The following is a 23,432-nucleotide window of genomic DNA, read 5'->3' as shown; positions in this document are numbered from 1 at the left end:
CAGGAGTAGGCCATTCAGTCCTTCGAGCCTGCACCGCCATTCAATATGATCATGGCTGATCATCCAACTCAGTATCCCGTACCTGCCTTCTCTCCATACCCCCTGATCCCCTTAGCCACAAGGGCCACATCTAACTCCCTCTTAAATATAGCCAATGAACTGGCCTCGACTACCCTCTGTGGCAGAGAGTTCCAGAGATTCACCACTCTTGGTGTGAAAAAAGTTCTTCTCATCTCGGTTTTAAAGGATTTCCCCCTTATCCTTAAGCTGTGACCCCTTGTCCTGGACATCCCTAACATCGGGAACACTCTTCCTGCATCTAGCCTGTCCAACCCCTTAAGAATTTTGTAAGTTTCTATAAGATCCCCTCTCAATCTCCTAAATTCTAGAGAGTATAAACCAAGTCTATCCAGTCTTTCTTCATAAGACAGTCGTGACATCCCAGGAATCAGTCTGGTGAACCGTCTCTGCACTCCCTCTATGGCAATAATGTCCTTCCTCAGATTTCGACGTAATGGTGAATAACGTGTTTCCTTCATTCCATTTCATTTTATACCCAATGGTTTATTAATTTACAGCATTCAAGTTACAAAACTTACATTTTCAAGTATTTTAAAAAATAAAATAAAATGTATTTCTTTAGATGAACATATTTCAACTATGTCTAATTATCAGAGGTCCAGTCACACAGCACAGAAACAGGCCCTTCGGCCCAACCCATGCATGCTGTCCTAGTCTCCACTAATGAGGGTGTGGACCCAATAACTATGTTCCCTATCCCCACTCCTCCTTCCCTGTACCCCATCTGGACTTGCTTGCACCCACTTGTCCCCTCTCCCCCTCCCCCTCCACACATATTCCTTCCTCTGGCTTCACAATTCTCGCCTCTTCTATCCTTATCTCATATTTTTAGTCATTTCAGCATTGGCCTTTGTGCAACTATCTGCCTGTTATACCTTCCCCCTTCACCTGTAAACACCTATCACTCACCGGGCATTGTCCTTCCCCCACCGACCCCCCCCCCCCCCCCCCCCCCCCCCCTCCCCCCCACACACAATCCGTCTGAAAAATGGCCTTGACCTAAAACATCGCCTATTCGTGTTCTCCTGAGATGCTGCCGGGCCCGCTGAGTTACTCCAGCGCCTTATGTGCTTCAAAAATAAAAATAAACCAGCTTCTGCATCTGCATCAGAGACCCGGGGTCCGATCCTGATCAGGGGTGCTGCCTGTGTGGAGTTTGCACGTTCTCCCTGTGAATGTGTGGGTTTCCTCCGGTTTCCCCCCACATCCCAAAGACGCGCGGGTTTGTAAGTTAACTGTCCCTCTGTAAATGGTCCCGAGTGTGCAGGGAGTGGATGAGAAAGTGGGATTACGTGGAACTAGTGTGAACGGGTGATCGATGGTCAGCGTGGATTGGATGGGCCGAAGGGCCGAAGGGCCTCTTTCTTTGCTGTATCTCTCAACACCTCACGTGGGACATTTGAGCCGTGTCCTGCCGAGGGTGCAATAAGTCTTGGTTTCATTGTAAATTGTCCCCAGGGTGAGTAGGACTTTAGTTTAGCTTAGAGAATCAGCGTGGATACAGGAGCCACGCCGACCAGCGATCACTAGCACTATCCTACACGCACTAGAGACCATTTTCATTCATACCAAGCCAATTAACCTACAAACTTGGATGTCTTTGAAGTGTGGGAGGAAACCGGAGCGCCTGGAGAAAACCCACGCGGTCACGGGGAGAAGGTACAAACTTTGTACAGACAGCATCTGTAGTCAGGTCCCTCTTAAATCTCTCCCCTCTCACCATAATCCTGTGCTCTGGGGTCAAGAGTGGTTGAATGTCAGAGTAGAACACGAAGTGCTGGAGTAACTCAGCGGGCTGGGACCATCAGACACGAAATGCCAGCAATTGGTGTTCTCCAGATAAGCTGCCTGACCTGCTGGGTGACTCCAGCACTGTGTGCCTGCCTGTGGACTAACCCCCAGCTTGTGCAGTTCCTTGTTTCTGCATCTCCGCTCCCTGGCTGCCCGTCCTCAGATGACCAGCCTGTCGCTGCTGAAAGTGCTGCTGTCCTCATCCCCGGGTGAGTGCGGCCCAAACAGTGCGGGCAGGTCAATGATGCGCTGCTCCGAGGCGCTCAGCTCAAAGGCCGTGTTGTCGAAGTGCATGGCCGCGGGCTCGCTGGGGAAGCTCCGGCAGCGGCCCTGCCGGCACAGGTGGCGAGACAGCGGGCTGCTGCCCTGGGCCCTCCCGGGCTCAGCCCCATCTCCCGGGCCCCCTCGCTGCCTCCTGCCGGGGAATGTGTCCACCTCGCCGAAGACCCAGCGCACCCCCAACCCATCGGGCCCGCCGCCCGCAGTCACCGCCGCCGCTGCACTGTGGTGTTCACACATGTGGATCCCTGCACATCTGTCGCCAGCTGTGCTGGACAGCTCGCTGCCACATCTGTCGCCAGCTGTGCTGGGCTGCTTGTGGTTGGCAGCTGTGGTGGGCAGCCTGTCGGTTCCACATCTGTCGCCAGTTGTTGCGGGCACTCTGTTGGCACCTTTGTGCCCAGATGTGATGGGTAGCTTGTTGGTACCACATCTGTCGCCAGATGTTTCGGGCAGCCTGGTGCCACATCTGTCCCCAGCTGTGATGGGTAGCTTGTTGGTACATCTGTCGCCAGATGTGATGGGTAGCTTGTTGGTACATCTGTCGCCAGATGTGATGGGTAGCTTGTTGCCACATCTGTCGCCAGATGTTTCGGGCAGCATATTGCCACATCTGTCCTCAGCTGTGATGGGTAGCTTGTTGGTACATCTGTCGCCAGATGTGATGGGTAGCTTGTTGGTACCACATATGTTGCCAGATGTGTTGGGTGGCTTGTTGCTACATCTGTCGCTAGATGTTACGGGGAGCTTGTTTCCACATCTGTCCCCAGCTGTGATGGGTAGCTTGTTTCCACATCTGTCGCCAGCTGTGCCCGGCTCCCCGGCCCGGGGCCTTTGCGACAGTGAGGAGCGGCTGCGCTCTCTGTAATACCGGGCCGCCCCGCTCTCGCCGAAGCTCGCTGCCCTCCTGAAGCCGGCGGCGAGGGTTCGCCCCCCGCCCCCCCGGCTACCTGTCCCCGCGGCCCCGTCCCAGTGGCCCGCTGCCCCCGGGCTGCGAGAGGCGGGGGGCAGGGGGAGGTCTAGCTGCGGGAAGGGGGTCACGGCCAGTTGATCGCGGCTGGGCAGAGCGCAGTGGCTGGGGGTGTGAGCTGGGAACGGCCACTTGAGGCGGAACGTGTTGGCAGCGCTGTCCGCGCTGTCGTCCTTGCCCGGGGAGGGCAGCGCCCCGCCACCAGCCTGCTGTGTAACGAGGTATACCTGCGTCCCCTCCGTCACCCCTTGCCTCTGCATCTCCTTCAGCTGCTGCTGCGCCAGGCGGTAGCCGAAAATGGGGGGCACCGCCTTCTGTGTGTCCTGCACCCACCCGCCCTCCTCTGGTGCCGCCTCCTCGCCCGGCACAAACACCTGGCTCCTCCGAAACCCCAGGGGGATGTTGACAGCAGCGTCCAGGCGGGCCGAAGGGTCGTGCTCGGGCACCATGTCAGCTTGGCGGGCCGGGACGCACAGATCGGCACCGCTGGAGTCGGTCCGTTTACACGACAGCTTGGTCCGCAGGGTGATAGCGATGGTTGCCAAGATTATCAGCAGACAGAAGGAGATGCCGGTGATAGTCACGATGTTGCTGGTGTTATGGACCTTCGCGGGACCACCCTGCCCTGGAACACGGAAACATCGAACAGTTAGCACAGAGCACGGGGAAGATAAGCTGGAGTAACTCAGCGGGACGGGCAGCATCCCTGGAGAGAAGGGATGGGTGACTTTTCGGGTCGGGACCCTTCTTCAGAGATGCTGCCAGTCCGGCTAAGTTACGCCAGCATGTTGTGCCCATCTTCGATGTAAATCGGCATCTGCAGTTTCTTCCCACACACAGAGCACAGGAACAGGTCGGAGACTCGAACATAACGAGTGGAAAGCGGACCATCGTGGATAGGATTAGGTCTGGAGGGATATGGGCCAAACATGGGCTGATGGCACTAATGTGGATGAGGCATCTTGGTCGGCATGGCCAAGTTGGGCTGAAGGGCTGTTTCTGTGCTGTGTGACTCTATAACAGGACCTTCGGTCTATAATGTCCCTGCCGAACATAATGTCAGTTCAATTAATCTCCTCTGCCTGCACGTAATCCATATCCCGCTTCCCCCCCCCCCCCCCCCCCCCGCATATCCAGACGTCTTAAACACCACTATCATCTCTGCCTCCACCACCATCCCTGGCAGTGTGTTCCACCACCCTCTGTGTAAAAAAAACTTACCCCACACATCCCCTTTTCATTGTTGCCCCTCTTACCTCAAATTATGCCCTCTAGCTGTCTTTGACATTTCCACCCTGGGTGAAAGGTTCTGACTGTCTACCCTATCTATGCCTGTAATCATTTTATGAACTTCCATCAGTTCCCCCGCACTCTCTGGTGCTCCACAGAAAAACAATCCAAGTCTGTCCGATCTTTCCTTGCCGCTAATACCCCCTAATCCAGGCATCGTTCTGGTAAACCTCCTCTGCACCGTCTCCCAAAGCCACATCCTTCCTGTAATGGGGTGACCAGAACTGCCCGCAATGCTCCAAATGCAGCCTGACCAAAGCCTTATAAAGCTGCGCTTTCCATTGCTTCACGAGTCACCAAAATTCTGTCTGCAGTCTCATTATTACGGTGGGGGAGCAGTGTGAGTTATCACACTCCCAGTTGTGAAATAGAATATAATACCTATAACCCCTACGACCCGTGCCGACCATGCTGTGAGTATGAGTCAAGGGCAAACTCGGCAGAGGTCATGAAAGTGGGACAGGTTCGCTCCCATTCCCACACTGACCTTTCTATCCTGGGCCTCCTCCATTGTCAGAGTGAGGCCACACCCCAAACTGGAGGAATAGCACCTTATATTCTGCTTGGATAGCTTATTGAGTTCTCCAATTTAGGGAACTAAGCTCTCCTCTTCCCACTGCCCCACCTGGACCCGCATCCATTTCTCCCTCCCCCCTCCCTTTTCACCTACATCCTTTCCTCTGGCTTCACAATCCTTGCGTCTGCTATCCTTATCTCACACCTTTTGTCTTTTTATCTGTGGCCTTTGTCCAACCATCTGGCTATCTCCTGGCCCGGTCCACTGAGTTACTCCAGCACCGTGTGTCTACATTAAAGGTCTGGGCGAGCCCTTATTGCCTATGTTAATATATGAGAGTTAGATACAGCTCGAGGGGCTATCGGAATCAAGGGATATGGGGAGAAGGCAGGCACGGGTCACTGATTGTGCATGATCAGCCATGAATGACTGGATAGACTCTGTACTCGCTAGAATTTAGAAGATTGAGGGGGGATCTTATAGAAACATACAAAATTCTTAAGGGGTTGGACAGGCTAGGTGCAGGAAGATTGCTCCCGATGTTGGGGAAGTCCAGAACAAGGGGTCACAGTTTAAGGATAAGGGGGAAGTATTTTAGGACCGAGATGAGAAAAACATTTTTCACACAGAGAGTGGTGAATCTGTGGAATTCGCTGCCACAGAATGTAGATGAGGCCAGTTCATTGGCTATATTTAAGAGGGAGTTAGATGTGGCCCTTGTGGCTAAAGGGATCAGGGGGTATGGAGAGAAGGCAGGTACAGGATACTGAGTTGGATGATCAGCCATGATTATATTGAATGGCGGTGCAGGCTCAAAGGGCCAAATGGCCTACTCCTGCACCTATTTTCTATGTTTCTATTATCACAATTAATGGCAGTGCTGGCTCGAAGGGCTGAATGGCCTCCTCCTGCACCTATTGTCTATGTTTTTGATGAGTCCCCCAGTGCCCAGATCAGTGAGAAGCCTCCTGTAGTATGAGCAAGCCAAGTGTGGACAGTTGTGAGCGTTCCTGAAGTGGAGGGTAAATGACGATGTATCGACTTACCGGAGCACTCCAGCAGTGAGCAGAGGGACACCTCACTGTCCGCACCGCACCCATTGGTCCCCGGGGAGGATGTCAGACATCGCCGCACCCGTTGCCGCACGCCCTCACCGCAGGTGACACTGCACGGACTCCAGGAGAGCCAAGCGCCCCGTATCTCTGCAGAAGGTAAAGTGGTTATTGCCCTGCCCCAGTGTGCAGCCCAGTGCATTAATACTCCATGTCTCTGTAGAACATTAGTTTAATTTAAGATAGACACAAAAAGCTAAATGACTCAACGGGTCAGGCAACACCTCTGGAGAAAAGGAATAGGTCTTCAGACTGAAGAAGCGTCTCGACATGAAACATCGGCTTATCCTTGTCTCCAAAGATGCGGTGTTACTCTGCTGTACTCTGCCGTTTTGCAGAGATGTGTTACTCCAGCTCTTTGTGTCTTTCTTCGGTCCATCCAACATCTGCAGTTCCTTCTTACACATTAGTTTCATTTAGTTTAGTTTATTGTCACATGTCTCGAGGTACAATGAATAGCTTTAGTTTGCGTGCTATCCAGTCAGCAGAAAGACTGTACATGATTACAATCGGGCCGTCTACAGTGTACAAACACAGGATAAAGATAATAAACTGTAGTGCAAAATAAAATCCGCTGAAGTATGATTAAACATAGTGATGGGAGATGGGAACTCAGGACTGCTTCCTAATTGGTAAGAGGATGGTTCAAGGTACACAAAATTGCTGGAGAAACTCAGCGGGTGCAGCAGCATCTATGGAGCGAAGGAAATAGGCCACAAAATTGCTGGAGAAACTCAGCGGGTGCAGCAGCATCTATGGAGCGAAGCAAATAGGCCAAGGAAATAGGTGAGAGGATAGGCGAGAGGATGGTTCAGTTGCCTAATAACAGCTGGGAAGGAAGTGCCACTGAATCTGGAGGTGTGCGTTTTCACACTTCTGTACCACTTCTGATGAAAGAGGGGAGAAGAGGGAATGACTGGGCTGAGACTGGCCCTTGATTATGCTAGTGACCTTGCCGAGGCAGCGAGAGGTGTAGATTGAGTCAATGGAAGGGAGGTTGGTTTGTGTGATGGACTGGTCATTGCACTGTCCCAGAGTGCCGCCATGTCAAGTAACTCTGCCTCAGAGGGTGGTGGAGGCGGGTTCTCTGGATGCTTTCAAGAGAGAGCTAGATAGGGCTCTTAAAGATAGCGGAGTCAGGGGATATGGGGAGAAGGCAGGAACGGGGCACTGATTGGGGATGATCAGCCATGATCACATTGAATGGCGGTGCTGGCTCGAAGGGCCGAATGGCCTACTCCTGCACCTATTGTCTATTGTCTAACACTGCACCACTTTCATTCAACCTGCTGCCGAATGCTTACACACAGGTGACCTTATTGAGGAGTACAAGGTCATGTGGGGCATGGATCAAATGATCGGCCACTGCCTTTCGTCCAGGGTAGAGGATTCTAAAACTAGAGGGCATAGGTTTGAGGTGAGAGATTTAAGAGGGACCTCAGGGGCAACCTTTTCACTCAGAGGGTCGTCCATATCTGGAACGAGCTGCCAGAGGAAGCTATAGAAGTAAACATTGAAAAGACATTTGGGCAGATGTAGCAATTGGAAGGGTTAAGAGGAACATGGGCTAAATTTATTTAAGATAGGAAGTAGAGAGAATCCAGGCAATTAGATGTTGGTGAACCTCAGGTTGTGTTAGGGAAATATTTGGAAAAGATTCTTTGGAATAGGATTTACTCCCATTTGGAAGAGAATAGATTAATTAGGGACAGTCAGCATTGCTTTGTACTGACTTGATCAAGATTTCAGACGAGGTGACAAGGTGATCGATGAAGGTAGGGCAGTAAATGCAGTCTACATGGATTTTAGGAAGGCATCTGATAAAATCTCCCAAATTAGGTTGATCCAGATGATTAAGATGCACGTGTATAACAGTGATTTAGTCGCATGCATTCAGAAATTCCTCATTGATAGATGGCAGAGTGTTGTGCTGGAAGGGCAATCTTCATGCTGGAGTTCTGTGGACCTGTGATGGGTCGGTATGGGCAAGTTGGACCGAAGCGTCTGTTTCCACCCTGTATGACTATGATTCTAAAATTTACAGTGGGATATAGATCCGCTACTGAAATGGGCAGAGAAATGGCAGGTGGAGGATTGTGATCAATATGTGATTGTGCTTTTATTGATTAAATTGATTGAAGAAGGGAAACGGGCCTCTCGGCTGACTGAGTCCACGCCGACCATCGTCCACCCATTCACACTAGTCCTATGTTATCCCACTTTCACATTCACTCCCTACTTACTAGGGGCAATTTACAGAGGGCCATTAACCTATAAACTCCACGCTCTTTGGGGATGTGGGAGGAAACCAGTGCACCCGGATGAACCCACGCGGGCACAGAGAGAACTTGCAAACTCCGTACAGACAGCACCCGGGGTCAAATGACTGCAAAAACAAAACACGTCATTGTATCTCGGTGCAAGTGACATCGATGAATATAATTGAATTATAATTGATCAAACAATTGAATTATTAATTGATCAAAAATGATCAATTATCAATATCGATCAGTTTGATACTATTGATAAATAATCATAACTAATAGTCATTATTAATCAAATATTGAATATAAAGAGTTGGTCAATTTGGATTAACAATATCGATAATGTTGATTATTGATCGGATAATGATTGATCAATTATCAATTGATTAATTTTCGATTGATTAATTGAGTTAATGAATTGAATGATTGTAATGTTAATATAATAGTTTAGTGTATTGTTACAATGAAAAGAGTAATAGCAGTAGTGATGATGGTGGAGTGGTTGTCGGCGGGGGCTACGGACCTGGTTGCCGGTGCAGTCTCACACACCGCACTGGGCTGCCGGCGCCCGGAGTGTCCGCGCTGACAAACTGGAAGCAGTACTCGTGTGTCCCGCTCTCGAACACGGAGCAGTTGAACCGGGCGATGCTGTCCCCGGGCGGGAGCCAGCTCTGGGCGAGGACAGGCGGCCGGAGAGTAGTGGAGGGCGGGGAGGAGCCGGGTGGGTTGGTGGTGGCGAGGGAGGGCAGGGGGGAGCCGGAGTTGGGTGGGGTGAAGGTGGTGGTGGCGGCGGCAGTGGTGGTGGTGGTGGGCGAGAAGGAGTCGGGTGTGGTGGGGGTGGCGAGGGAGAGAGGGAGGGAACCGGTGGAGAGGGGGCCTGGAGGGGGGGTGATAGAGGGCGGTGTGGACCCTGGGGATGGGGTGATGGAGGGCGGTGTGGAGCCTGGAGGAGGGGTGATGGAGGGCGGTGTGGACCCTGGGGAAGGGGTGATGGAGGGCGGTGTGGACCCTGGGGAAGGGGTGATAGAGGGCGGTGTGGAATCTGGGGATGAGGTGATAGAGGGCGGTGTGGACCCTGGGGAAGGGGTGATGGAGGGCGGTGTGGAGCCTGGAGGAGGGGTGATAGAGGGCGGTGTGGACCCTGGAGGAGAGATGATATAGAGGGCGGTGTGGAGCCTGGGGAAGGGGTGATAGAGGGCGGTGTGGAGCCTGGGGATGGGGCGGCCAGGAGGAGTGAGGCCGGCAGCATCGGCGGCGGCGGCTGCGGCCACGCCCGGTACACGGTGACCCTGCCCCGGGGCCGGACGCAGGGAGGCGCAACCACCCTCACGGCGGCCGAGTGTCGGCACGGTGCGGCGGGCAGCTTCAGGGAGTACCGGGGCCGGACGGTGCGGCTCAGGAGCGGGGTGGGCGAGCAAGGGGAGCGCAGCGACACGGTCCAGGCGGAGCCCCGGCTCCTCGGCGGGCAGGGTAGCTCCAGCCTCACCTCCCACCCCGGGACCCCAGCCGGCTCCTCCGGCCCCTTCTCCAGCCCTGTCCCCGGCTCCAACTCCGGCCCCTCTGACTCTCCTGGCTCCTGGTCCTGGACCCTCCACGGCTTGGGATCTGGCCGCTCCAGCCGTGTCCCCGGCCCCCGCTCAAGCCCCCCCGGCCCGGACCCCCTCTCCGGCCCCGGCTCCCCCTCAAGCACCCCCGGCCCGGGGCCCCTCCCCGGTCCCCGATTCATCCCGGGCCCCTGTCCCCTCTCGGGCCCCCGTCCCAGCTCGGTCCTTGGCCCCCGCTGCAGCCCCCCCGGGCCGAGCCGCAGCTGCAGCCCCGGGCCAGGGCCGGTGTGCAGGGTGAGGGCCGGCTCGGCCCGCGGGCACAGGCGCTGGGCGCTGGAGAGGAGCAGCTGGAAGCGGCCGGGTGAGCGGGCGGACGAGGCGGCCAGCCACAGCTGGAAGCGGGGCCAGCGGACGGGCAGCGGGCGGCTGCTCCACTCGCCCAGCCTGAAGAGCAGTTCCCCGGCGCAGCGGAAGAGCGAGCAGTCGAGGTCCAGGGAGCCGGGCAAGGGGACGGGGCCGGGGACTGTGGCCAGGGTGCGGTTGGTGCCGGCTTCCACCAGGGTCAGGCTGAGGTTGTGGCCGCTCCCGTTCACCCCTCTCAAGTCCACGTGTACCGTCTGGTCACTCAGCGCAACATGCCAGGGTGGGCCGGACAGCCGGTAATTCAGCTGCCCATAGACCGCTGTAGTGGGGGAGAGGAGAGCATCTTAGTGGCGGTTATTGTCACGGGTACAGAGGTACAGTCAAAGCTTTATGTCCAGTCAGCGGAAAAACTACACAGGATACTACAAGGGATCAGTGGGTATGGAGAGAAGGCAGGTACAAGATACCGAGTTGGATGATCAGCCATGATCATATTGAATGGCGGTGCAGGCTCGAAGGGCCGAATGGTCTACTCCTGCACCTATTTTCTATGTTTCTATGATAGATTCCATATTCAGGGACAGTTTCTTCCCAGTTGGCATCAGACAACTGAACCATCCTCTCACCAACGAGAGAGCAGTCCTGAGCTGCCATCTACCTCATTGGGTCAGGCAGCATCTCTGGAGAACACACCCCGATGGTCTGGCATGCCTGATCTTAGTTTAGAAATACAGCGCGGAAACAGGCCCTTCGGCCCACCAGTCTGCACGCTACCACACGAGGGGCAATTTACAAATGTTACCAAACCCAGTTAACCTGCAAACCTGCATATCTTTGGCATGTGGGAGGAAACCAGAGCACCCGGAGAAAACTCATGAGATCACAGGGAGAACGTGCAGACTCCGCCCAGACAGCACCCATAATCAGGATGGAACCCGGGTCTCTGGCGCTGTAAGGCAGCAACTCTACCGCTGCGCCTCTGTATGTAGCATTAAATATAGTAGACATTTAGGTTGGTGGATGCTTTCTGATTCCACAATACACTTAATCTGGGTAACCGGACTGCGCGCTCTCCATGTGGCATCTAAATATGCCTTAGCAGGAAGAAGATTTCAAAGATCCCATCCTGCGTTTTGGATGTTCGACCTGCTTCTGGAAGGCGCTATAGGTGCATCAAATCCAGGACAAACACTCAGGAATAGTTGCTTTCCGATTATAACTATAAATTCAAATACACATGCACTGACTACACCGCCCAACAACGGACTTCCATCTGTATATATGGATAACGCCGCAGAATTTGAACCTGCAGATGCCCTTCTGTTTTTTTTGTTTTTTTTTTTCTGTTTCTTGTTTTTTGTGCTAAAATGCACTGAGTACGAGCAGCTTTCAGTTTCACTGTACATGTAGAAAAAATGGCATATCTATATCTAATTGGCCATTTTAAACAGTTACATATAATTACAATGTGGAAACAAGGAACTGCAGATGCTGGTTTACAAAATATGACGCAAAGTGCTGGAGTAAATCAGTGGGTCAGGCAGCATCTGTGGAGGGAATGGGCAGACGATGTTTCGGGTTGGGACCCTTCTTCAGACTGATGGAGTAGGGGGGGAGAAGGCTGGAAGAGAGGTGGGGGCGGGCCAAAGCCTGGCAAGTAATACAGGGGAGGGGTAGGTGGGTGGATAAAGGCCAGAGAAGGGTGAAGAGACACAAATGTGAGATAAGGAGAATAGCAGTTTGGGTTCGTTGATGTATTCAAGAGAGAGTGAGCTCTCGGGGGGCTAACGGAATCAAGGAATATGGGGAGAAAGCAGGAATGGAGTACTGGTTTTAGATAATCAGCCACGATCATATTGAATGGCGGTGCTGGCTCGAAGGGCCGAATGATCTACTCCTTCACCTATTTACAATGTTTCTATTATTGTTACATGTATTAATGTGCATGAAAACATTTGTTTTGCATGCTATCCAAACAGATCAGATAATCCTGTGTTCTCCAGAAATGTTGAGTTACGTCAGCACTTTGAGTCCTTCCCTCTAAACCCTTCCTATCTAAGGTAGACAAAAGTGCTGGAGAAACTCAGCGGGTGCAGCAGCATCTACGGAGCGAAGGAAATAGGCAACGTTTCGGGTCGAAACGTTGCCTATTTCCTTCGCTCCATAAATGCTGCTGCACCCGCTGAGTTTCTCCAGCACTTTTGTCTACCTTCGATTTTCCAGCATCTGCAGTTCCTTCTCAAACCCTTCTTATCTATATATCTGTCCAAATGTCTTCTAAGAGTAATAATTGTACCCGCGTCTATAGCTTCCTCTGGCAGCTTGTTCCAGGTACAGACTACCCTCTGAGTGAACAAGCTGACCCTGAGATGTCTTAAATCTTTCCCCCTCTCACCTTAATCCAGTGCCCTCTAGTTTTGGACTCCTCTACCCTGGGGATTGGACCGTGTGCGTTCCCTTTATTGTACACCAGCTCAGGACAAAGGCAGACCTTGGCGGCACTGAGTCACGAGTCACCACGCCTTGAAGAAGGAAGGTCAGATAAGGCCAGTTCTAAACAAAGGAGCTACGTTTCTGAATCAGAGGGAGACACTTGTGGCAACAATGCATGGAGTGTAAACGCAAGGAAGTCCAGCTGAACCTTCGAAAACAACCGCCCAGGAATATTGTGCTCAATTCTGCTCTGCCCGGTCCCATGGGTGGGTGGAGTCGTTGGAGAGGTTCGAAATATAGAATAGGTGCAGGAGTAGGCCATTTGGCCCTTCAATCCGATTCAACATGGCTGATCATCCAAAATCAGTACCCCGTTCCTGCTTTCTCCCCATATCCCCTGATTATATTAGCCCTGAGAGCTAAATCTAACTCTCTCTTCAAAACAGAGAGGAACCCCGAGGGCAAGGTCATGAGAATGGTTCCTGGATGGTGGGGCTCCTGTTACAATGATAGAGGGGAGATGTGACTCTACATAGAACAGTGCAGCACACATAACAGGCCATTCATCCCCCAATGTCTGTGCCCTATACGATGCCACGACCAACTATTATCTACCTGCACATTAATCCATATCTCTCCATCCCCTGTGCATATCCATGTGCCTATCCAGAACTCTCGGAGATGCCACTATCGTATCTGCCTCCACCACCACCTCTGGCAGCGAGTACCAGGCACCCACCACCCTCTGTGTAAAAAAACTTGCCTGCATAGAGTTTAGAATGTAGAACAGAACAGCACAGGAACAGGCCCTTCGGACAACAATGTCCATGGTGAACATGATGCCAAGTTAAATTAACCACCTCTGGCAGCAGCTGATCCCTATCCCTCCATTCCCTACATGTCCAAGTGACTATCTAAAAGACTCTGAAACACCACGATCATATCTGTTTCCATCACCACCCCTGCCAGTCACCAGAAAATAACTAGCCCCGCACATCTCCTTTAAACTTTCTCACTCTCTCATTAAAGTCATGCCTTCTAGTCTTTGACATTTCCACCCTGGGAAAAGGCTTCTGACCATCAACCATGTCAGTGGGGCAACATGACGTGGGGCCGAATAGAGGGGTAGGGGGAATCTGTTTAATTGCTGGAGAGATCAAGATTAGACATCACAAGAAAAAAAGTAAAGTGGGGTAATTTGGGGTGCATGAAGCCTTGGGGCCTGTCCCACTTGGGCGTCATTTGCGCGTAATTTACGCGACATTATTTACGCGTCACGACGCACGCGTCGTGACACGCACGTGATGCACACGGTCGCGCGCGGCGCCCAGGATTTTGGGATTCACAAAATCTTCGCGCGCCACCTGCGTGACGCGCATATGGCGGCCAAGTGGGACAGGCCCTTTATGCATCTGAAACTCACTGCCTGCAGCGATAATAGAAGACCAATCATGACCTTCAAAAGAGAATTGGATAAAAACAGTCATGTTTCAGGATTAGCAGACCATTCGGCCCGCCATCGGAACCTATATATGCCGAAGGTCCCGACCTAAAACATTATCTGCCGATTCCCTCCACAGATGCTGCCTGACCCATTGAAATCCTCCAGCGCTGTGTGTTTTGCTCAGGATCCCGCCATCTGCAGTCCTTTGTGCCTCCGATCTACACTGATCCCAGCACTTTCCCAGCACTTGGCCCGCGGTCTTCTCTGCGTTGATGATTTGAGAGCCCATCTGAATACTTCTCAAAAGTTGTGAGATGCTCTGCCTCCATCGCTGCCGATTCAAAACCATCTCTCTGGCTGACAAAGTCCCATCCTCGAGTCCTGGCAACATCCTCGGAAATCTCAGCACTCTCTCCAGATTAATAACATCTTTCCCATAGCAGGGTGACCAAAACTGAACCCCACTCCAAATGCGGCCTCGCCAATGTTTTATACAAATGTAAAGTAACGTCCCAATGCCTATACTCAATACGCTGCCTGATGAAGGCCAATATTCTCGACCACCCTATCTATCTGTGACACCAATTTCAGGGAACTGTGTACCCGCACTCCCTCTACTCGACCACATCCCCCAGGGCCCTGCCATTCACCGTGATGGTCCTGCCCTGGTTTGAGTTCCCAAAACGGAACATCTTGGCGCTTATCTGATGGCAGAGATGGGTTGGGCCGAAGGGCCTGTTTCCGTGCCGTATGCCCCACTATTCCCAACTGCGGAAATATTTCCCTTTACCCTGTGCACCGTTTCACCGACACTGGTTATCTCGCAGTGAAGCCAGGAACTGCAGATGCTTGATCACAGAAGAGGACACAAAGTGCTGGAGTAACTCGGCGGGTCAGGCAGCATCTCTGGAGAACATGGATATCAGTCTGAAGAAGGGTCTCAACCCGAAACGTCACCTGTCCATGTTCTCCAGAGGTGCTGCTCGACCCGGTGTTACTCCAGCACTGTGTGTATCCGCATAGTAGAGTCAGACCCGGGTTAATTCTCACCGTGAATCTTATTCTCATAGAGAACCGGGCACAACAGCAGTTCAGGGAGCTTCACAAAAGCACTCTCAGCCCAATGACAAATCCCAGCCTGGAGATGGGTCCGGACCCGAAACATCGCCTGTCCACCCCCCTCCCAGCCCCAAGCCCCGGCCACACTCACCGCATCCACACAACAGCAACAGCAGCGGCAGCAACGGAGCGGCCGGCCGCCCACCGCCTCCTCCCGGGGCAGCCCGCACACCCATCCCGTTGTCCGGGCCGCTGGGGCGGGCGGTGACTCTGGGTGACACGGGGTGTCCCAAGGCAAGGGTGACTGACCCTCCTGGCCACCCCGCGATCCAGTCTGTCCAAGGCGGGGCGGCGGGGACCGGACCACACACACCCCGCAGCAGAGTTGCTGTACAGCCCGCTCTCCCAGTCCCAGCCCCGCTCCCGGCCGCGCCCCGCAGTCTGGCTCCGGGTCTGTGTGTGTCTGTCTGTGTGTCTGCCCGGGTCAGCTTGGTCCGAGCCTCAGTCTCTGTGACCGCCTGCTCTCTCCCTGTCTAACCGGCAGTGCGGCTGGTTCCCTGACTCAGTCTGACTCTCTGTCCCACAGTCCGTCTGACTGTCTCGTCCTGTCCCTCCCCCCCCCCCCCCCCCCCCCCCCCCCCCCATCTCCCCCCTCACCATCTCCCCCCTTCCCGCCGCCCCTCTCAACACGACCCCAAACGTCGCCTGCTCATCCCCGGCACAGATGCCGCCTGTCTGGCACAGATAGGGGAGACAGTCAGATCCTTCCCCCTAGGGTGGAAATGTCAACTAGAGGGCACAACTTAATGTGAGAGGGGCAAAGTTTAAAGGTCATGTACGAGGCAAGTCTTTTTAAGGCTTCAAGGTCAGTTTGTTGTCACATGTACCAGTTAAGGTACAGTTAAGGTACAGTGACATTTGAGTTACCGTACAGCCAAACTAAGTGAAAAGCAACAAGCCAACACCCACATAAAAGTTAACATAAACATCCAGCACAGTGGATCCCACATTCCTCACTGTGATGGAAGGCAATGAAGTTCAATCTTCTTCCTCTTGTGGGCGCCTGTAAGGGGGCCTGTCCCACTTGGCCGTCACTTATGCATCACGCAGATGGCAAACAAAGATTTTGTACATCACAAAATCCTGTGGCGCTGCACATGGCCGCGCGTCACTGCCTATGTCATCGCGCACCATGCGTGCATCGCGTGTCGTGACACGTAAATGATGTCGCGTAAATTACATGCAAATGACGGCAAAGTGAGACAGGCCCTTAAAGCGCTGACATGTGTGGTGGTGGAGGCAAACACCATAGTGGTGTTTAAGGGACTTTCCGATAGGCATGTGGATATGCAGGGAATGGAGGGATACGGATCATGTATAGACAGACAAGAGTTGGTCTTGGCATCAAGTTAGGTATAATCACTATGGGCTGAAGGGCCTGTTTCCATCCTGTACGATGCTGCCTGACCCACTGAGTACTTCTAGCAAAAAGTGGTACCTCAGTTTCCCATTAAATCTTTCCCCATCCAACTTAATCCCATGTCCTCTTGATTCCCCAACTCTGGGTAAAAGACTGTGCATTCACCCTCATGATGTTATGAGAGGAGGGAATGATGAAGGCAGGAGGCTTTGTTCAGGGAGGTAGGTCCACTGAGCACACACAGGAAGAGGATCCATTCACAGCTGAAGGCTCACGTTAAATGCCAGGAAGGAGTGCGTGTTGGATTCAACATCTGAGAGAGATTGCCAGGATGTTTCGTGAGACTTAGCGCAGGTCGGAGAGATGGGTCTGGACGAGTGCATGCAACAGGAAGCAAGGGGGGGGGGGGTAATTGTATTGAACACTCCAGGACCCCACCAACCTCTGTGCCTGCTTAGTGCCGCTGAAGGGGCTTTTGGATACGCACATGGAACTGCAGGAAACAGAGGGGTATGGATCACATGCAGGCAGTGGAGATCAGTTTAGGTTGGCATCATGTTCAGAACAGACATTGTGGGCCGAAGGGCCTGTACTGTACTGTTCTGTGATGTTCCCACAATTACCTGGCTATTTCAGATTAACACCACTAAATTATTTTACTCGTGAGTCTGGCACATGGACTCTATGGAATTTAGGTTCTATAAATATGTAGTCAGTCCTTCAGCCCAACTTGCCAATGCTGACCAAGATGCTCCATCTACGCTAGACCAACCTGCCTGCATTTGCCCATATCCCTCTAAACTTTCCTACCGATGTATCTGTCCAGTGTCTTTTAAATGTTGTGATAGTACCTGCCTCAACTACCTCATCTGGCAGCTTGTTCCATACACCCACCACCGTGAAAAAGTTGCCCCTCAGGTTCCTATTAAATCTTTCCCCTCTCACCTTAAACCTATGTCCTCTGGTTCTTGATTCCCCTACTTTGGGTAAAAGACTGTGTCCATTCAGCCTATTTATCCCCCTCATGATAAACCTCTATAAGATCACCCTCAGCCTCCTGCGCTCCAAGGAATAAAGTCCTGGCCTGCCCAACCTCTCCCTGTAGCTCTCGAGTCCTGGCAACATCTTTGTAAAAGGATTGTCATTAGCTTTTCTCTCATAATCCAGGTAATAAACTGTTTGTAGATCCATCACCTATACATGATTTTTAAGAACACAGTAAAAAAGAAACACTTGGGGTGTCAGAGAAATAACCACTGGTGATTAGATTATTCATGGTAGTGTTCATCAGAAAATGATTTCAATAGACAATAGACAATAGGTGCAGGAGTAGGCCATTCAACCCTTCGAGCTAGCACCGTCATTCAATGTGATCATGGCTGATCATCCCCAATCAGTACCCCGTTCCTGCCTTCTCCCCATATCCCCTGACCCCACTATCTTCAAGAGCTCTATCTAGCTCTCCCTTGAAAGTATCCAGAGAACCGGCCTCACCCGAATTCCAAAGACTCGCAACTCTCTGTGTGAAAAATGTCCTTTTGCTCTGAAACCTTTTCTTCATTTCCCTTGTTCTCTGATGCATCCCTCATAAGTAACCAATGTAAACCATTTTCAAATGTGAACGTTGAGTGGAGCAAGTTGACTGAAGACTGGTTTTCGTGGTGCAGGGAACTCAGCAGAAAGCAAAGATGGATCGTGGAGTTGTGCAGCAGAGAAACAGTTTAATTTATTGTCACGTGTACTGAGATACAGGGAAAAACTTTTGTGGTGTGCTAATCAGTCAGCAGAAAGACAACGCATGATTAGATAAATCCAAGGCAGACAAAAATGCTGGAGAAACTCAGCGGGCGCGGCAGCATCTATGGAGCGAAGGAAATAGGCAACGTTTCGGGCCGAAACCCAAGTGGGTCAGGCAGCATCGCTGGAGAACACATTGAGAAATCACCCCGATGATCTGACATGCCTGACCTTAGTTTAGAAATACAGCGCGGAAACAGGCCCTTCAGCCCACCAGTCTGCACGCTGACACACGGGGGGCAATTTACAAACGTTACCAAACCCAGTTAACCTATAAACCTGCATATCTCTGGCACATGGGAGGAAACCGGAGCACCCGGAGAAAACTCATGAGATCACAGGGAGAACGTGCAGACTCCGCGCAGACAGCACCCATAGTCGGGATGGAACCCGGGTCTCTGGAGCTGTGAGGCAGCAACTCTACCGCTGCGCCTCTGCATGTAGCATTAAATATAGCAGACATTTAGGTTGGTGGATGCTTTCTGATTCCACAATACACTTAATTGGCCATTTAAAACAGTCACATATAATTACAATGTGGAAACAAGGAACTGCAGATGCTGGTTTACAAAATATGACACAAAGTGCTGGAGAAAATCAGTGGGTCAGGCAGCATCTGTGGAGGGAATGGGCAGACGATGTTTCGGGTCGGGATTTTTCTTCAGACTGATGGAATGGGGGGGAAGGGGGGGGGAGGCTGGAAGAGAGGCGGGGGCGGGACAGCCTGGCAAGTGATAGGTGGATCCCTTGGGTTTCGGCCCGAAACGTCGCCTATTTCCTTTGCTCCATAGATGCTGCCGCACCCGCTGAGTTTCTCCAGCATTTTTGTCTACCTTCGATTTTCCAGCATCTGCAGTTCCTTCTTGAACATTAGACAAATCCAATTACTCAATGAACAATTCACCATTCAGGTCCACTTTAAAGCTGACCCACTGAGTTACTCCAGCTCTTTGGGTCTTTATTTGTAAACCAGCAGTTTCTACAGGTTGAATATATCTTATTGTATTCTCTGAAGTCCATGGTTTCTGGCCGATTTGAAATCTTAAATCTTGAAAATCACGCAATGCAAAGTTACAACAAACCTGACCTTCCATCTACTGAAGAAAGACACAAAAAGCTGGAGCAACTCAGCAGGCCAGGCAGCATCTCTGGAGAAAAGGAATGGGTGACTTTTCACGTCGGACTGAAGAGGGGTCTGAAGAAGGGTCTCGACCACCACCAAGAACCCCCAGCACCAAGAACCAAGAACCAAGACCCGAAAACATCACCTATCCCCTTTCTCCAGAGATGCCTATCTTCGGTTTCAGCCAGCATTTGCAGTTCCTTCCTATACCTTCCATTTATTTCATTGGAGAAGTTCAAACTATCTATAATCAGACTTTACTGGACTTTATCTTGCATTAAACGTAATTCCCTTTATCCTGATTCTGTACACGATGAACAGCTTGATCGTCATCATGTATAGTCTTTCTACTGACACGCAACAAAAAGCTTTTCACTGTACCTCGGTGCACGTGACAGTAAACTAAACTAAACCAAACCAGTTTTCTTTGATTTACTGACGAGGTTACGCAAGGCTTTGGGAAGAAATTATCTTTTGCTATCTTGGGACAGTCCCGGTTTCTCCTGCTCCTCCATCTGCTTGCCCTGATCCTCCCCGCCCCTCCCCATCCCAGCAATCTGGGCTTTGCTTCCATTTCCTTACAGCCAAGGTCCAGCCCTTCCGTTCGTTCGTTGCAGTCTCTCACTCACTCACTTCCTACCAGTTGATTCAGGTGCCACTGTGTCTTCCTTTTTAACCCAGTGTTGACTTTCCTGTGACGCCTCTTTCCGCACCGCAGACAAAGAAAAATAAACGCAGCAAAGACAAAATGCAAAAAATGCTAAAAGTACAGTAATACATCGTTATTCCTTGCAGCACGGGAGGCTGAGGGGTGATCTTATAGAGATGTATAAGATCATGACAGGAATGTCTCGGGTGAATGTACAGACTTTTAACCAGAGTAGTGGAATCAAGAACCAGAGGATATAGGTTTAAGGTGGATGGGAAAGATGCAATAGGAACCGGAAGGGCAACTTCTTCACACAGAGGGTGGTGGGTACATGGAACAAGCTGTCAAAGGAGGTAGTTGAGACGGGTACGACTACAACATTTAAATGTACATTAGACTAAGTGGGACCTGTTGGATCCCAGTCACCACAGGGGTGTGTGGGTGGTGGGGGGGGGGGGGGGGGGGGTGTGGGTGTTGTGGGGGGGGAGGGTGTGTGTGGAGGGGAGGGTTGTGGGGGTGTTGTGGGGGGAGAGGGGGAGTTGTGTGGGGGGAGGTGTGTGTGGGGGGGGAGGGCAGTGGGGGGGGGGAGTGGGGGTTGTGTGGGGGTGTTGTGGGGGGGGTTATGGAGGGGGGTGTTGTGTGGGGGGGGGGGGGGGGGAGGGGTGGGAGGGGGAGGGGGGGGGGGGGTGTGGGGGGGGGGAGAGGGGGTGTGGGGGGGGGGGGGTGTGTGTGGGGGGAGGGGGGTGTGTGGGGGGAGGGGGGGTGTGGGGGGGGTGTGTGTGGGGGGGGGGGGGGTGTGTGTGGGGGGGAGGGGGTGTGTGTGGGGGGGGGGGGGGAGGGATGTGTGTGGGGGGGGAGAGAGCTCGGAGAAAAGATGGGGAAGAGCCATGGAGGAGAGTCCGGTATCACGGGGGAGGGGGGCAGGAGCCAGCGTGAGGAAGGGGTTGGCGGTACGATGGGGACTGACAGCGGGCGCTGATCGCTGGTCACTTCGCTGGTCATTCTTCTCCGCAGGGATCAGAGTCTATGCTTTCCGTTTGCCGACATAGGCGCCATCTCCGACTCCGTGCTGGGCTGGGCTGGGTCAGGCCGTTTCCAGTCCCTCCCTCCGAAACTTGTGTCCGGTTGGAGACCTTCGCCGGCCATCCAGAGCCTCCTGCAGCTCCAGTAAAGACGCGATGGCACAGGAAAGGGCGGACCATCCGGTGGAGTGACAGTGGAAGGGACCAATCCGCGCGGCGCTGAATGGCAGGAGAGGCAATCGATCTGCGCATGCACGTTTTTAAGATGTTTTAAACCTCGATAACTCTTACCAGCTTCCACCGATCGGAATGAAACATGGTGCAATCACAGCACAGGAGAACGGTGAGTAAGCTGGCGAACAATTGTAGCGCTATCGTTTTTGCACAAATAGAATAATCGCCAAACTGGAACATAACAAGATCAGTTAGACAGAGAGAGAGAGATAGAGAGATAGAGAGACAGAGAGAGAGATAGAGACAGAGAGAGAGATAGACAGAGAGAGAGAGATAGACAGAGAGAGAGAGAGACAGAGAGAGAGAGAGAGACAGAGAGACAGATAGACAGAGAGATAGATAGACAGAGAGATAGATAGACAGAGAGATAGATAGACAGAGAGATAGATAGACAGAGAGATAGATAGATAGAGAGAGATAGAGAGAGACAGAGAGAGAGATACAGAGAGAGACAGAGAGAGAGACAGACAGAGAGAGAGACAGACAGAGAGAGAGACAGACAGAGAGATAGATAGACAGAGAGATAGATAGACAGAGAGATAGATAGACAGAGAGATAGATAGAGGTAGAGATAGATAGATAGAGATAGGTAGGTGGATAGATAGATAGGTGGATGGATAGATAGGTGGATGGATAGAGATAGATGGATGGATAGAGATAGATGGATGGATAGAGATAGATGGATGGATAGAGATAGATGGATGGATAGAGATAGATGGATATAGAGATAGATATAGAGACAGGCTGACAGTCAGACAAATAGATAAATAGATAGATAGATATAGAGATAGAGAGATAGATAAGAGATAGGAAAGGTTTGGATGGACATGGGCCTAACGTTGCTGGGTGGGGCTAACGTAGTTGGGGCATCCTAGTCAGCATTGGCAGGATGGGCTGAAGGGCCTGTTTCCGTGCTATATGACGCTATAAAAATAAATGTAATCAAGTAAGAAAGTCAGAAATAGATAAAGGGGCATGACAAAAACCTGAGAGAAATATGAAACGGTTAAACCGGGTTTTGTTGATAGTGAGAACAGAGATGAACATAGAACAGAGAACACACGAACAGGCCCTTCAGCCCACAATGTCTGTGCCGAACATGATGTGTAGACTATTTAAAACTAAACTAAATCTCTTATCTCCTGCACACAATCCATATCCTTCAGTTCCCGGTGTATCCACATGACTATGCAAAGTCCTCATGGACACCACTGTCATATCAGCACGTTCCAGGCACCCACCACCCCCCTTTTACATACCTGCTCTTTTTTTTAAACTTTGCCCCTTTCACCTTAAAGCTGTGCCCTGTATTATTTGATATTTCCATCCTGGGAAAAAGATTCTCACTGTGTACCCTCTTCATTCCTCTCATAATTTGATATACTTCTATCAGATTTCCCCTTAACTTCTGGCATTCCAGCGAAAACAATCTAATTCTGTCCAACCTCTCCCTGTTACTAACACCTTGCGAGATGAGGTTTGACATACCAAAGATGCACATTGGTTACAGGGCAACACAGCAGCGCAGTGGATAGAGCTGCCTCACAGCGCCAGAAACCCGGGTTTGATCCTGATCTCGGGTACTTACTGTCTGTGTGGAGTTTGCATGTTTTCTCTGTGACCGCATGGGTTTCCTCCGAGTGCCCCGATTTCTGCCCACATCCCAAAAACTTGCTGGTTTGTACATTAATTGGCCCTGGTGTGTCCCAAACCCCTCCAGCCCACATACACACCTCGCCCCCCCCCCCCTTCCCTCCCCTTCTCCCCTCCCACACATGAAGAGGAGGGGGATGAGGGGAAGTGCTGGGGGATGAGGGGAAATGAGCCGCCCCTGCACAGTTAGGGGCTATGGATGAGTGGTGGAATATTGTGTTGGGGGAACGGGTTGCGTTGGGGAACCAGGCCTCCTGTATGACTGGGACCCAACAGGTCCCACTTAGTCTAGTTGTAAATAAAAGGGATACGACTATAAATATATAATAGAAAAACATTCCATATGCAGGAATGTTGACAATTCAAACATGTGGAAGACCTCTGCCA

At 51.8% G+C, this 23,432-nt stretch overlaps 1 protein-coding gene across 1 annotated transcript; it reads right to left on the bottom strand.

The window, feature by feature from the left end:
* Positions 1-1,757: 1,757 nt before the first annotated feature.
* Positions 1,758-15,625, bottom strand: LOC129698448 (uncharacterized). The gene is made up of 5 exons (XM_055637593.1): positions 15,299-15,625; positions 9,635-10,530; positions 8,828-9,593; positions 5,975-6,211; positions 1,758-3,746 (listed from the first exon to the last, which is right to left on the bottom strand). The coding sequence occupies exons 1-5, from the start codon at positions 15,381-15,383 to the stop codon at positions 2,032-2,034; spliced, it is 3,699 nt and encodes a 1,232-aa protein (XP_055493568.1). The 5' UTR covers positions 15,384-15,625; the 3' UTR covers positions 1,758-2,031.
* Positions 15,626-23,432: the final 7,807 nt, after the last annotated feature.

The sequence above is a fragment of the Leucoraja erinacea genome, chromosome 6, assembly GCF_028641065.1.
Source record: "Leucoraja erinacea ecotype New England chromosome 6, Leri_hhj_1, whole genome shotgun sequence".
Classification (NCBI taxonomy): domain Eukaryota; kingdom Metazoa; phylum Chordata; class Chondrichthyes; order Rajiformes; family Rajidae; genus Leucoraja; species Leucoraja erinaceus.
The sequence above is the reverse complement of the archived record's forward strand: the minus strand, read 5'-3'. Positions and strand labels throughout refer to the sequence as shown.

Coding starts and splice junctions, on each gene's coding strand:
- LOC129698448 (XM_055637593.1), bottom strand. CDS start 15,383: ATGGGTGTGCGGGCTGCCCCGGGAGGAGGCGGTGGGCGGCCGGCCGCT. Junction 6,212..8,827: donor GAGACTGCACCGGCAACCAG/GTCCGTAGCCCC, acceptor TCTTAAATTAAA/CTAATGTTCTACAGAGACAT. Junction 3,747..5,974: donor CTCACTGCTGGAGTGCTCCG/GTAAGTCGATAC, acceptor TCCGTGTTCCAG/GGCAGGGTGGTCCCGCGAAG.